Source organism: Pongo abelii, chromosome 1 (genome assembly GCF_028885655.2).
Source record: "Pongo abelii isolate AG06213 chromosome 1, NHGRI_mPonAbe1-v2.0_pri, whole genome shotgun sequence".
In the NCBI taxonomy this organism is placed as follows: domain Eukaryota; kingdom Metazoa; phylum Chordata; class Mammalia; order Primates; family Hominidae; genus Pongo; species Pongo abelii.
Genome location: NC_071985.2, coordinates 95155499 through 95170867, shown reverse-complemented (window position 1 = coordinate 95170867; position 15369 = coordinate 95155499). Strand labels below are relative to the sequence as shown.

The window sequence follows — 15369 nt, the reverse complement described above, 5'->3', positions numbered from 1 at the left end:
GCCTGTAATCCCAGCTACTAGGGAGGCTGAGGCAGGGGAATCGCTTGAACCTGGGAGGCAGAGGTTGCAGTGAGCCCAGATAGCGCCACTGCACTCCAGCCTGGGTGACAAGAGCAAAACTCGGTCTCAAAAAAAAAAAAAAAAAAAAAAAGACTAGCCTTAGCTAAGTTCAAAAACAATATGAGAATCCAAACTATCCATAAGTAACTTAACTGCCTACCAAAATAAAACTGAATATTTGTAAAGGAAACCAACAAAAACCAGACATACAATAATGCGACATCACAATGCCTTGCATCCAATAATAAATTCCTACATATGCCAAAATGCAGGAAAATGAGAACCAGGGGAAAAAATCATTCAGTAGAAACAGCAACAGAAATAGAAATCACAAAGATAGAAAAGAAAATAACTTTAAAATACTACTCTAACAAGCATCAATCAGGAATTTAGAAGAAAATACAAAGATAATGAGGAGAGGAAGAGAAGACTTAACAACAACAAAAGGAATATTGAGAATTGATAAATACGAAATCTGAAATGAAAAACTGGAGAGTACTTAACAGCAAATAAGGCACTGGAGATCAGTGAACTTGAAGACAGCAATAGAAACAACACAAACTGATAGAGATTAAAGAAAAGAATAAATTATGTAGAGAATATAATGTTAACAGAATCTTAGAATCCCAGGAAAGGAGAAAACTTACTACTAAAACAACTGGACACTTGTAAAGGAAAACAACAAAAACCAGATATACAATGATGTAACATCCACAAAATAAAAAATTCACAATGAAAAAAATTGAGAATTATAGCTAAAAAGTTTCCCAAAATGATAAAAAGCATAACCTCAGAGTTAGAAGAAAGTAAGCAAACCACAGGCAGGATAAATAAAACAAGGTCCAGTGTATCACAATAAACTTGTTAAAAACTACTGATGAAGAAAACAAAAGAAGCTAAAGAGGCTGGGCGCAGTGGCTCACGTCTGTAATCCCAGCACTTTGGGAGGCCGAGGCAGGTGGATCACGAGGTCAGGAGATTGTGACCATCCTGGCTAACACGGCAACACCCTGACTCTACTAAAAATAAAAAAAAAATTAGCCGGGTGTGGTGGCGGGCGCCTGTAGTCCCAGCTACTCGGGAGGCTGAGGCAGGAGAATGGTGTGAACCTGAGAGCTTGCAGTGAGCTGAGATCGCACCACTGCACTCCAGCCTGGGAGGGCAAAATAAATAAATAAATAAATAAATTAATTAATTAAACAAAAAAGCAGCAGCTAAAGCAAAAACACACGTTATAAAAAGGAGCCGAGCACAGTGGCTCACACCTGTAATCCCAGCACTTTGTGTGGCCGACGCAGGAGGATTGCTTGAGCCCAGGAGTACAAGACCAGCCTGGGCAACATAGCAAGACCCGTTTCTTAAAAAAAAAAAAAAAAAAAAAAGTTTAGATCTCATATTCAAAACAGTGCAAACCAGAAGACAATGTAATGACATCAAAGAGTGCTAAAAGGAGAGGGAAAGGGGAAGCTTATCAAAATAGACATCTAAATCAAACAAAAACATTAAAAAAAAAAAAGATGTGCTTGATTCAGCAGCACATATACTAAAATTGGAACAATACAGAGATTAGCATGGCCCTGGTGCAAGAATGATATGCAAACTTGTGAAGTGTTCCATATTTTTAAACAAAGCATTTTACTTAAAAAATAATTTAAGTAATTATTTAAATTACTTAAATAATTTAAGTGATTACTTAAATAATTTAAGTGATTCTTGTTCCACACAAAAATCGAACAGATGCATATCTACCTCTCATTTTACTAAGTACAACTAAAAACTCTGGAAATTGTCTATAAAATAAACATAAACAAACGTACTGGCAATGACCAGGCAGGAAGTTTCCCAGATATTTGATTTGCGTCATATGTACAGGTTAAATTGTATAAAGTTTCCCTATTATTAAGGACAAGGCAAATATATGCTTTCATCATATATGTTCAGTATCATAATAGAGGTCCTAGCCAGTGCAAAAAGGCCAGAAAAAGAAAACAATATTGAAAAGGAAGAATTACAAACTATCTCTACTCACACATTATGTGATTGTCTATATAAAAACACCCAAGACTCTACAAAAGAGAAAGTACTACAATTAGTGAAATACACAACAATGTTGCAGAATCCAAGGTCAAATTCAACTGTATTTCTGTTCTATCAATGAGAAAATTGAAATCAAAATTAAACAATGCTACTTACAACAGTAGAAAAGTAGCCAGGCAGGGTGGCTCACTCCTATAATCCCAATACTGTGGGAGGATCAGGCGGGCGGATCACCTAAGGTCAGGAGTTTGAGACCAGCCTGGTGAACATGGTGAAACCCCGTCTCTACTTAAAATACAAAATACAAAAATTAGCTGGGTGTGGTGGCACGCACCTGTAGTCCCAGCTCCTTAGGAAGCTGAGGCAGGAGAATCGCTTGAACCCAGGAGGCAGAGGTTGAATTAAGCCAAGATGGCAGCACTGCACTCCAGCCTGGGCAACAGAATGAGACTCCATCTCAAAAAGAAAAAAACAAAAACAAAAACAAAAAAACAAGAAAAGCATTAAATGCTTAGATATAAATCAAACAAAATAATACAGAAATATAATTTCTTTATAAATGTATAAATATAATAAAGTATAAATTTAAAAGAAAACCAAAATATAAATCTAACCAAATACATGCAGTACATAAGAGTATAAACAAAACAATGAATTTAAAAAAAAAATGGCCAGGCGCGGTGGCTCACGCCTGTAATTCCAGCACTTTGGGAGGCCGAGGTAGGTGGATCACTTGAGGTCAGGAGTTTGAGACCAGCCTGGCCAACATGGTGAAACCCCATCTCTACTAAAATATAAAAATTAGCCGGGCATGGTGCCAGGCACCTGTAACCTCAGCTACTTGGGAGGCTGAGGCAGGAGAATCACTTGAGCCCGGGAGGTGGAGGTTGCAGTGAGCCAAGATTGTGCTACTGCACTTTAGCCTAGGTGACAGAGCAAGGCTCCATTTCAAAAAAAAAAATCGAAGATAACCTAAAATAAATGCAGTGATATACCATGTCCATGGATGTCCATGGAATTAAACACTGAATGTCATTAAGATGGCAATTTCTGTCCAGGCTTGGCAGCTTTCACCTGTAATCCCAGCACTTTGGGAGGCTGAGGCAGGAGGATCACTTGAGCCCAGAGGTTGGAGACCAACCTATGCAACATAGTCAGACCCCATCTTTGCAAAAAATTTTTAAAAACTAGCCAGGTGTGGTGGCTTACACTTGTAGTCCCAGCTACTGAAGAGGCTAAAGTGGGAAGACTGCTTAAACCTAGGAGGTCAAGGCTGACAGTAAGCCATTGCACTCCAGCCTGGGCAACAGAGGAAGATTCTGTGTCTTAAAAAAAAAAAAAAAAAGTTGGTGATTGCAATTTTCCCCCAAACTGATCTATAGATCTAACACAATCTCAAGTACCAACAGAGTTTTTTTTTTCTTTTTTTTATTTTTTGAGAAAATGCCAAGATAATTCACAAATTGCTATGGAAAGACAAAAACTAAGGCCAGGCATGGTGGCTCACGCCTGTAATCCCAGCACTTTGGGAGGCTGAGGCAGGTGGATCATGAGGTCAGAAGATTGAGACCATCCTGGCTAACACGGTGAAACCCCGTCTCTACTAAAAATAGAAAAAATAGCCGGGCATGGTGGTGGGTGCCTGTAGTCCCAGCTACTCGGGAGGCTGAGGCAGGAGAAGGGCGTGAACCCGGGAGGCAGAGGTTGCAGTGAGCCGAGACCATGCCACTGCACTCCATCTTGGGCGACAGAGCAAGACTCCGTCTCAAAAAAAAGAAAAAAAAAAACTAAAAAAAAAATTGGAGGATTTATCTAATTTCAAGACTTACTGTAAATGTATCGTAATCAGGACAATGTGATACTAGCTACACAAAATAAATGTAGAACAACGTAATAGAGTATAGAAACAGATACACATATGACTAATTTTTTTTTTGAAAAATTGTGGTAAAATGCACATACCATAATATTTACTTTTTAAACCATTTTTAAGTGGTCTGGACAGTTCAGTGACATGAAAGGACATTCACATTGTTGTACAACCATCACCAGTATCCATCCATCTCCACATCTTTTTCATCCTCCCAGACAGAATAACTGACCCTATTAAAGAAAAACTCTATTCCATCCTCCCCTCCAACCCCTAATAACCAACATTCTACTTTCTGCCTGTATGAATTTGTCTATTCCAGGTTCCTCATACTAGTGGAATCATAAAATATATGTCCATTTGTGTCTGGCTTACTTCACTTTTATTCTTTCTTTTTTGAGTCAGAGTCTCATTCCGTCAACCAGGCTGGAGTGCAGTGGCACGATCTTGGCTCGCTGCAACCCTACCTCCTGGGTTCAAGCAATTCTCCTGCCTCAGCCTCCCCAGTAGCTGGGATTACAGGGTCATACCACCACGCCCAGCTAATTTTTTTTTTTTTTTTTTTTTTTTGAGACGGCATCTTGCTCGTCGCCTAGGCTGGAGTGCAATGGCATGATCTCGCCTCACTGCAACCTCCAGGCCACCAGGGTCTGCTAATTTTTGTATTTTTAGTAGAGGCGGGGTTTCACCATGTTTGCCAGGCTGCTCTTGAACTCCTGACCTCAGATGATTCACACGCCTCTGCCTCCCAAAGTGCTAGGATTACAGGCGAGAGCCACTGCGTCTGGCTGCTAATGATCTTCTTAACAGCGTTTGGGAACTTGTCTACTGCCTCTTGGTTGGCAGAAGCTTCTCCTTTCATCTTGATTTTTTCTTTTTCTTTCTGTTTTTTTTTGAGACTGAGTTTCACTCTGCTGCTGAGGCTGGAGTCCAGTGGCGCGATCTCGGCTCACTGCAGCCTCCGCCTCCTGAGTTCTAGCGATTTCTCCTGCCTCAGCTTCCTGAAGAGCTGAGACTACAGGCACCCGCTACGACGCCTGGCTATTTTTTTGTGTTTTTAATAGAGACAGGTTTCACCATATTGACCAGGCTGGTCTTGAACTCCTGACTTCAAGTGATTGCCTGCCTTGGCCTCCCAAAGTGCTGGGATTACAGGCGTGAGCCATTGAGCTGGCTTTTTTTTTTGAGACGGAGTCTCGCTCTGTTGCCCAGGCTGGAGTGCAGTGGTGCGATCTCGGCTCACTGTAAGCTCTGCCTCCCAGGCTCAAGCAACTCTCCCTGCCTCAGCCTTCCGAGTAGCTGGGATTACAGGTACCTACCACCACGCCCAGCTAATTTTTGCATTTTTAGTAGAGACAGCGTTTCGTCATGCTGGCCAGGCTGGTGACAATCTCCTGACCTCAGGTGATCTACCCACCTCGGCCTCCCAAAATGTTGGGATTACAGGCGTGAACCACCGCGCCTGGACAGGTATGCTTTTTTAAGGCAATCCTGCACCCACATAAAAACTGCATTTTTTGGCCAGGCATGGTGGCTCACACCTGTAATCCCAGCACGTTAGGAGGCCAAGGCAGGCGGATCATGAGTTCAGGAGATTGGGACCATCCTGGCCAACATGGTGAAACCCCGTCTCTACTAAAAATGCAAAAAATTAGCTGGGTGCAGTGGTAGTCCCCGCTACTCGGGAGGCTGACGTAGGGGAATTGCTTAAACCCAGGAGGCAGAAGTTGCAGTGAGCCAAGATTGTGCCACCGCACTTTAGCCTGGCGACAGAGCAAGACTCTGTCTCAAAAACAAAACAAAACAAAACAAAACCAAAAAAACCCCTGCATTTTCAATATGAGATAAGAAGATATCTTGGAAAAAGTACTAAGTTTTCGCACTTGCTGGCACAGCTACAGTGATGGCTTTGTGAAATTCCTTTTCTTTTTTCAAGTCCTTATGCTAGATTCATTTATCTTTCTTCTTTTGAGACGGAGTCTCGGTCTGTCACTCAGGCTGCAATGCAATGGCGTGATTTGGCTCACTGCAACCTCCACCTCCCGGGTTAAAGCAATTCTCCTGCCTCAGCCTCCGGAGTAGCTAGGATTACAGGCACCCGCCACCACGCCTGACTAGTTTTTTGTATTTTTAGTAAAGACAGGGTTTCACCATGTTGGCCAGGCTGGTCTCGAACTTCTGACCCCATGATCCACCTGCCTCGGCCTCCCAAAGTGCTGGGATTATAGCTGTGAGCCACCGTGCCCGGCCCATTTATCTTGAAATGGTGGGCAACCACAGCTGCAGACCTCAATCTATGGTACATATCAAGCAGTTCAACTTTTTGTTTTCTTGTAATGCCATGACTTTTCTCTTGTTCTTGGAAGCCCTTCTAACATCACTAATGGCACTTCATATAGGTCTCATAGGGTCATTCAAGGTTTATGGAATCGAGTAAAAATGATGAGAAATAACGCAAGAACTTCGAGAGATCACTTTGTACTGTGATATGTAATTTACGGGAGAGATTCCAGTAAACTGCTCACTTGGAGATGATTAGTGTCATATGGCTTTGAAGTGGATTCTGGCAGCACTTGAGTTCCTCATTGCAATAACAACAAGAGGTGGCTATGAAATTATTACAGTAGTACAGTATGTATTACAGTTTTTTTTGTTTTTTTTTTTTGAGACAGAGTTTCACTTTTGTTGCCTAGGCTGGAGATGGTGCGATCTCGGCTCACTACAACCTCCGCCTCCTGGATTCAAGCGATTCTCCTGCCTCAGCCTCCCGAGTACCTGGGATTACAGTCATGTGCCACCACGCCCGGCTAATTTTGTATTTTTAGTAGAGACAGGGTTTCTCCATGTTGGTCAGGTTGGTCTCCAACTCCCAGCCTCAGGTGATCCGCCTGCCTTGGCCTCCCAAAGTCCTGGGATTACAGGCATAAACTACCATGCCCGGCCTATTACAGTTAATTTTATGATTAATGCTGTATGTCTTTGTTTACATTTCTCATAACTGAGAATGGCATCATGTATGGTTTGTGTTTGTAAATTTTGATAAATTTTAACTTTTTTTATTTGAGACAGAGTCTTGCTTTTTTGCCCGGGCTGGAGTGCAATGGCATGATGTTGGCTCACTGCAACCTTCGCCACTAGGGGTTCAAATGATTCTGCCTCAGCCTCACAAGTAGCTGGGAGTATAGACACCCACCACCTCGCCTGGCTAGTTTTTGTTTTTCGTTTTTTTTTTTTTTTTGAGACAGAGCCTTACTCTGTGGCCAGGCTGGAGTGCAGTGGAGCAACATCGGCTCACTGCAATCTCCGCCTCCTGGGTTCAAGTTATTCTCCTGCCTCAGCCTCCTGAGTAGCTGTGATTAAAGGCGTGCACCACCATGCCTGGCTAATTTTTGTATTTTTAGTAGAGACAGGGTCACCATGTTGGTCAGGCTGGTCTCAAACTCCTGACCTCAAGTGATCCACCCACCTTGGCCTCCCAAAAGTGCTGAGATTACAGGCATGGGCCACCATGCCCAGCCTAGTTTGTTTGTTTGTTTGTTTGAGACAGAGTCTTGCTCTGTCGCCCAGGTTGGAGTGCAGTGGCGCAATCTCGGATCACTGCAGCTTCCGCCTCCTGGGTTCAAGTGATTTTCCTGCCTCAGCCTTCGGGTAGCTGGGATTACAGGCACTCACCATCATGCAGGGCTTTTTTTTTTTTTTTTTTTTTTTTGAGGTGGAGTCTCGCTCTGTTGCCCAGGCTGGAGTGCAATGGTGCAATCTCGGCTCACTGCAACCTCTGCCTCCTGGGTTCAAGTGATTCTCCTGCCTCAGACTCCTGAGTAGCTGGGATTACAGGCATGTGCCACCATGCTTAATTTTTTGTATCTTTAGTAGAGACCAGGTTTCACCATGTTGGTCAGGCTGGTCTTGAACTCCTGACCTCGTGTTCTGCCCGCACTGGCCTCCCAAAGTGCTGGGATTACAGGCGTAAGCCACTGCACCCAGCCAAGCAGGGCTAATTTTTTTATTTTTAGTAGAGACGAGGTTTCACCATGTTGGACAGGCTGGCTCGAACTCCTGACCTCAGGTGATCCACCCACCTCAGCCTCCCAAAGTACTAGGATTACAGGTGGGAGCCCCCGTGCCTGGCCTAATTTTTTTTGTGTTTTTTTCTTTTTTTTGAGAAGGAGTCTCGCTCTGTCACCCAGGCTGCAGTGCAGTGGTGCGATCTCGGCTCACTGCAAGCTCTGCCTCCCGGGTTCACGCCATTCTCCTGCCTCAGCCTCCCGAGTAGCTGGGACTACAGGCACTTGCCACCATGCCCGGCTAATTTTATTTATTTATTTATTTAATTAATTAATTTATTTATTTTTTGAGACGGGGTCTCGCTCTGTCACCCAGGCTGGAGTGCAATGGCACGATCTCGGCTCACTGCAACCTCTGCCTCCCAGGTTCAAGCAATTCTCCTGTCTCAGCCTCCCTAGTAGCTGGGATTACAGGAGTGTGCCATCATGCCCGGCTAATTTTTTTTTTTGTATTTTAGTAGAGACGGGGTTTCACCACGTTGCCCAGGCTGGTCTCGAACTCCTGAGCTCAAGCAATCCACCCGCCTTGGCCTCCCAAAGTGCTGGGATTACAGGCATGAGCCACCGCACCCGGCTTTTTGTATTTTTTAGTAGAGACGGGGTTTCACCGCGTTAGCCAGGATGGTCTCGATCTCCTGACCTCGTGATCCAACCACCTCGGCCTCCCAAAGTGCTGGGATTACAGGCATGAACCACCGCGCCCGGCCCATTAATTTTTGTATTTTTAATAGAGATAGGATTTCACCATGTTGGCCAGGATAGTCTCGAACTCCTGACCTCAGGTGATCCGCCCACATTGGACTCCCAGTGAAATTTTAATTTTTTATAATAGATTTGTGTATATCTTATGTCTTTCTGCAAACGATAAAATGAATTAACATCTACATATATTTTATGCGTTCATGACATACTTTTTTATTTTTTTGAATATTTCTAGGCTATACCTACTATGTATCCACAAAAAATAAAAATTAAAAACTAAAAAATTTTTTTCTAGGCTACACAGTTCATCTGTGAGTTTAAGTATCGCAAATCTCAAATCTGTGTTGTTCAAGGGTCAACTGTATTTAATCAACTGGGAGTTGATTTTTGTATAGAGGATAAGACAGACTCCAATTTCCTTCTGATCCCCAGGGAATTTCAACTTACTGGGCATAATTTATTGAATAGTTCTTTATTGATATGCCTCTGTTACCCAGCAAGCTTCCATATATGTGTAGGTCTGTTTCTTTTATTTGTTCAATTCCACACCACCTTAATACTCCATAGCTTGAAATTAAGTCTTCGGACAAATCCTTTATTTTATTCAGTAATTACACTTCCAGGTATATACCCCGACATAAATTTTTTTTTTTTTTTTTTTTTTTGAGACAGCGTCTCGCTCTGTCACCCAGGCTGGAGTGAAGTGGTCTGATCTCAGCTCACTGCAACCTCCACCTCCAAGGTTCAAGCAATTCTGCTGCCTCAGCCTCATGAGTAGCTGGGATTACAGGCATGCAGCACCACACCTGGCTAATTTTTCTTTTTTCTTTTTCTTTGAGATGGAGTCCCGCTCTTGTTGCCCAGGCTGGAGTGCAGTGGCCAGATCCCGGCTCACTGCAACCTCCGCCTCCCGGGTCCAAGCGATTGTCCTGCCTCAGGCTCCTGAGTAGCTGGGACTATAGGCGCCCGCCACCTGGCTAATTTTTGTACTTTTTAGTAGAGACAGGGTTTTGCCATGTTGGCCAGGCTGGTCTCAAATTCCCGATCTCAGGTGATCCCCCCACCTCGGCCTCCCAAAATGCTGGGATTACAAGCGAGAGCGACCGCGCCCGGCTAATTTTTCTATTTTTAGTAGAGATGGGTTTCCACTATGTTGGCCAGGCTGGTCTTAAACTCCTGACCTCAGGTGATCCACCCACCTCGGCCCCCCAAATTGCTGGGATTACAGGCACAAGCCACTGCACCCGGCCCCTGATACAGTTTGGATGTGCGTCCTGCCCACATCTCACACTGGAATGTAATCACCAATACTGGTGTTGAGACCTGGTGGGAGGTGACTGGACCATGGGGGTAGTTTTCTCTTAAGCGGTTTAGCACCATCCCCCTGATGTTGTCGTTGCCATAGTGAGTGAGTTCTGTCGAGATCTGGTGCTTTAAAAAGTGTATGGCACTTCGTCCTTCTCCTTCTTGCTCCTGCTCTGGCCCTGTAACCAGTATACTCCCCATGACTGTAAGTTTCCTGAAGCCTCCCCAGAAGCCTAGGAGATGCCAGCATCATGCTTACTATACAGCCTGCAGGACCACGAACGAATTAAACCTCTTTTCTTTATAAATTACCTAGTCTCAAATGAGAACAAATTAGTATAATTTACCCAGTCTCAAATGAGAACTAATTTGTTCAATGAGAACAAATTAGTGTAATGCCTTAAGTCTGGGCACAGTGGCTCATGCCTGTAATCCCAGCACTTTGGGAGGCCAAGGCAGGTGGACCACCTAAAGTCAGGAGTTCAAGACCAGCCTGACCAACACGGTGAAACCCCATCTCTACTAAAAGTACAAAAAAATTAGCTGGGCGTGGTGGTGGGCGCCTCTAATCCCAGCTACTCAGGAGACTGAGGCAGGAGAATTGCTTGAACCCAGGAGGTGGAGGTTGCAGTAAGCTGAGATCACGCCACTGCATTCTAGCTTGGGCAACAAGAATGAAATTCCGTCTCAAAAAAAAATATATATATATATACATATGTTGGGAACAGGCTCCCCAAAATCTGGCCATAAACTGGCCCCAAAACTGGCCATAAACAAAATCTCTTCAGCACTGTGACATGTTCATGATGGCCATGACACCCATGCTGGAAGGTTGTGGGTCTACCGGAATGAGGGCAAGGAACACCTGGCCCACCCAGGGTGGAAAACTGCTTAAAGTCGTTCTTAAACCACAAACAATAGCATGAGTGATCTCTGCCTTAAGGACATGCTCCTGCTGCAGGTAACTAGCCAAACCCATCCCTTTATTTCGGCCCGTCCCTTTGTTTCCCATAAGGGACACTTTTAGTTAATCCCGTTTCCCATAAGGGATACTTTTAGTTAATCTAATATCTATAGAAACAATGCTAATGACTGGCTTGCTGTTAATAAATACGTGGGTAAATCTCTGTTTGGGGCTCTCAGCTCTGAAGGCTGTGAGACCCCTGATTTCCCACTTCACACCTCTATATTTCTGTGTCTTTAATTCCTCTAGCGCCACTGGGTTAGGGTCTCCCCGACCGAGCTGGTCTCGGCATATATATATATATAATGCTTTAGAGAAATTAGTGTCCATATCCACCAGTGGACATTAGAGGAATATTAAAAGCAGTTTTTCTGGGCAATAACCTCAAGTTGAAAATAATCCAAGAGTAAAATCGAAGAATTGTATTACACACAAACAATGAAACAACACATTAAAACTACAGCAACATACGGCCGGGAGCAGTGGCTCACGCCTGTAATCCCAGCCCTTTGGGAGGCCGAGGCAGGCGGATCACGAGGTCAGGAAATCAAGACCATCCTGGCTAACACGGTGAAACCCTGTCTCTACTAAAAATACAAAAAATTAGCCCGGCGTGGTGGCAGGCGCCTGTAGTCCAAGCTACTCGGGAGGCTGAGGCAGGAGAATCACTTGAACCCGGGAGGTGGAGGTTGCAGTGAGTGGACATCGTGCCATTGTACTCCAGGCTGGGTGACAGAGTGAAACTCCGTCTCAAAAAAAAAAAATAAAATAAATAAATAAATAATGGTTTATTGCCTGTGCCTTTGTTATTACATCTAACAAATCACGGCCAAATTCAATGCTGTGAAGCTTTTGCCCTATATTTTCTCCTAAGAGCTTACAGTTTTATTTTTATTTATTTATTTATTTATTTTGAGACAAAGTTTCGCTCTTGTTGCCCAGGCTGGAGTGTGATGGCGCAATCTCGGCTTACTGCAACCTCCACCTCCCCTGTTCAAGGGATTCTCCTGCCTCAGCCTCCTGAGTAGCTGGGATTACAGGCGCACACCACCACGCCTGGCTAATTTTTCTATTTTTAGTAGAGACGGGGTTTCACTATGTTGGGTAGGCTGGTCTTGAACTCCTGACCTTGTGATCTGCCCGCCTTGGCCTCCCAAAGTGCTAGAATTACAGGCGTGAGCCACCGCGCCTGGCCAAGAGTTTATGGTTTTAGATTTTACATTTACATCTTTGATCTATTTTGAGTTAAATTTTGTATATGGTTTAAGGTAAGACTACAACTTCATTCTTTTGCATGCAGATATCCAGTTTTCCTAGCATGATTTGTTAAAAAGACTGTCCTTTACCCCGCTGAATGGTTTTGGCACCTTTGTCAAAAATCATCTGACCATGCATGCAAGGTTTTATTTCTGGGCTCTCTATTCTACTTCATTGGTCTATATGTCTCTCTTTATGCTACTACCATACGGTTTTGATTACCACAGCTTTATAGGTAAAACAGACAATTGGACTTCATAGATATCAGAAAATTTTGTACATCAAAAGACAGCATAAACAAAGTAAAAATGCAATCCACAGAATGGGAGAAAAGATTTGCTTATATGCCAGTTAAGAGAATAATATCCAGAATATATTGAGAACTGCTAAAACTCAACAACAAACCAAACAACCCAATAAAAAAATTGAAAAAGCGATTGAGTAGACATTTCTCTAAAGATACACAAATGGCCAATAAGCATATGCAAATATGTTTGTCACTATCATTAGGGAACAGCAAATTAAAACTACAATGAGATACCCATCTCATACTCATTTGGATGGCTGCTATAAAAAAAAATTGAAAATAGCAAGTGTTGGTGAGGATGTAAAGTAACTGAAATCCCTGTGCATTGTAACTGAAATCTTTGTGCATGTAAAATGGTATAGCCCTTCTGGAAAACAGTATGGCAGTTCCTCAAAAAATTAAAAATAGAAATGTCACATGATCCAGCAATTCCACTTCTGAGAATGTACCCAAGGTTAAAGCAGGGTCTGAAAGAGGTATTTGTATACCCACTGTCATAGCGGCGTTACAGCATGGAAACACCCCAGGTATCCATCAATGGATGAATGGACAAGCAAAATGTAGTATGCACATAAAATGGTCACATAGCTCATACATCTCTATATTGGATAAAATACATAATATTTCTGGGCCTTGATTTCCTTTGTCTGTAAAGTGAGTGGGTTCAGAGTGGATTGTTACTTGCCCTTTGCTTTTTTGTTTGTTTTTGAGACAGGGTCTCGCTCCATCACCCAGGTTGGAGTGCAGCGGTGCAATCTTGGCTCACTGCAGCCTCCTGGATTCAAGCGATTCTCCCTCCTCAGCCTCCTGAGTAGCTGGGATTATACGAATGCGCTGCCACATCTAGCTAATTTTTATATTTTTAGTAGAGACATGGTTTACCATGTCGGCCAGGCTGGTCTTGAACTCCTCACCTCAAGTGATCCATCCACCTCGGCCTCCCAAAGTGCTGGGATTACAGGTGTGAGCCACTGCACCTAGCCTCTCTGGTTCTTAATTGTAACTTGTAAAAGCAATACATAAGAATAGTTTTTGAAAAGAAATGGTCTCATATAGTAAAAAATGAAAGGTTATAAGATGAAATTAATAATTCAGCTATAGAGTTACATTATAGTTTTTCAAAGCTAGTTTCTTCTACTCAGATAATATGTTAAATGAGGAATTACCTGTTATTATTCTCTTGCTCTTCTTCTTCTGGTAATGGTTTCTGCTTTTTTCTGGTCTGTTCTTCCAATAGCCAGCCTTTTCTCTTCAACCCCTTTTTATGTTCTGGGTTCAGATTTACACTCTGAACAACAGCCTCAATTACATCTGTAACTGTGTCAGGACTGAGGTGCAGTGCTGCTCCTTCCTCGCCTCTGTTCAATTCTGAGTTGACAAACTGAGCAGCCTGGAATGCTTGCATTGATACGACAGCCTGAAGGGGACATTTCCGAGGTCGACCTGGCCTACGTTTCACAAAGTTATTCCCTGTCCTGGCCTGCCTTTGAAGTTTTTTGGCTTTTAAAATTTTATTGACATGGTCTAGGTTTTTCTTTGTGGCCAAGATTTTGTCGTAATTGCACATTTTCCGAGCTTGGCGTTGCATAGCTTCCACCACACTTCTCTTGATATGATGGGGGGAACAGCTGCTTGTCAACTTTTCAGATAGGAGTGAGATGCTATTATTGCAAGAGTCACTTGCGACTGCAGGCACTAAAAGGCTGTCTGGTTTTCCCAGGGTTCGGTCCTTGCTGTGGCTACGGCCTGGACTGGAAGAAGGTGGTGCAGAGGCAGTTGCAATCACAGCATCAATACTTTTCTCCATGGGCTCTTGGTCCTCATTTTGTACCATCCGCTGCAGCAGACTATCCACAGAGTCATCCCCAGAAGCAACTAATCTTGGACTTCGAGAGGGAACTCCGTTTACTGAAAGAGACAATAAATCACACATAGACAAAATTGGACACAGCTAGTTATTTAAATAAGTTTTTACACAGATAAAAGGGAGTACTACTCTATTTTCCATAGCAAGATTATACATCATAGGTAAATTGATGGTTTACTTTCCTGAAAAAGGTTATTACAACAAGATAAAACCAAAATTGGCCTATATTTCTCTAATAATATGTAAATTTAAAAAGAACAACTCTCACTTTGAGGTAAGGAGTAGAAAGAAAAAAAATTTAATTCTTCAAAAATGAAGGTCAAAAATAAAAAAAAAAAAAAAAAAAAAAATTAAGGTCCAGTTAAGCTAAGGGACTTAAAAGTTAAATGCTGGATAAAGGGTGGGCACAGTGGCTCATGTCTGTAATCCCAGTATTCTGGGAGGCCAAGGCAGGAGGAATGCCTGAGCTAAGGAATTCGAGATCAACCTAGGGAACATAGCAAGAAGCTGTCTCTACAAACAATATAAAAAAATTAGCCAGGCACGCTGGCTCACACCTATAGTCACAGCTATTTATGAGGCTAAGTTGGGAAGATCACTTGAGCCTGGGAGGTCAAGGCTGCAGTGAGTCACTGCACTCTAATCAGGATGACAGAGCGAGACCCTGTCTCAAAAAATACTAATAATTTAAAAATCAGTTCAAAATAAGTCACTTCCCATGCTGCCTAGCTTACTACTACTATTCAAGGGTCATACTTCTCCAAAGTTAATTAATGGATTTCTTATCTATATGACTTTTAAATGTGATAACTATATTAGATATTCCTTTATTAGCCTCAGGCATTCTAGATTCCAATATCATCAGACTGTGGAATTTTTCTCAAATTACCAATAACTTTCTTCAAATAATATCCAATAGCCTTGTCCAAATTTTTA

At 42.8% G+C, this 15369-nt stretch overlaps 1 protein-coding gene and 1 non-coding gene across 7 annotated transcripts in view; one reads left to right on the top strand and one right to left on the bottom strand.

Moving 5' to 3' along the window:
* The window catches only part of ASH1L (ASH1 like histone lysine methyltransferase), a 224287-nt gene that overhangs the window by 83123 nt on the left and 125795 nt on the right, over positions 1-15369 (bottom strand). For all 6 annotated transcript variants that reach the window (XM_054545541.2, XM_054545561.2, NM_001372464.1 and 3 more), the window contains 1 exon segment: positions 13733-14474. In XM_054545541.2, coding sequence (XP_054401516.1) covers positions 13733-14474 — 742 coding nt within the window.
* On the top strand, positions 1580-1683 carry LOC112130967 (U6 spliceosomal RNA). The gene has a single exon (XR_002913133.1). It is a non-coding gene; the product is annotated as a U6 spliceosomal RNA (small nuclear RNA).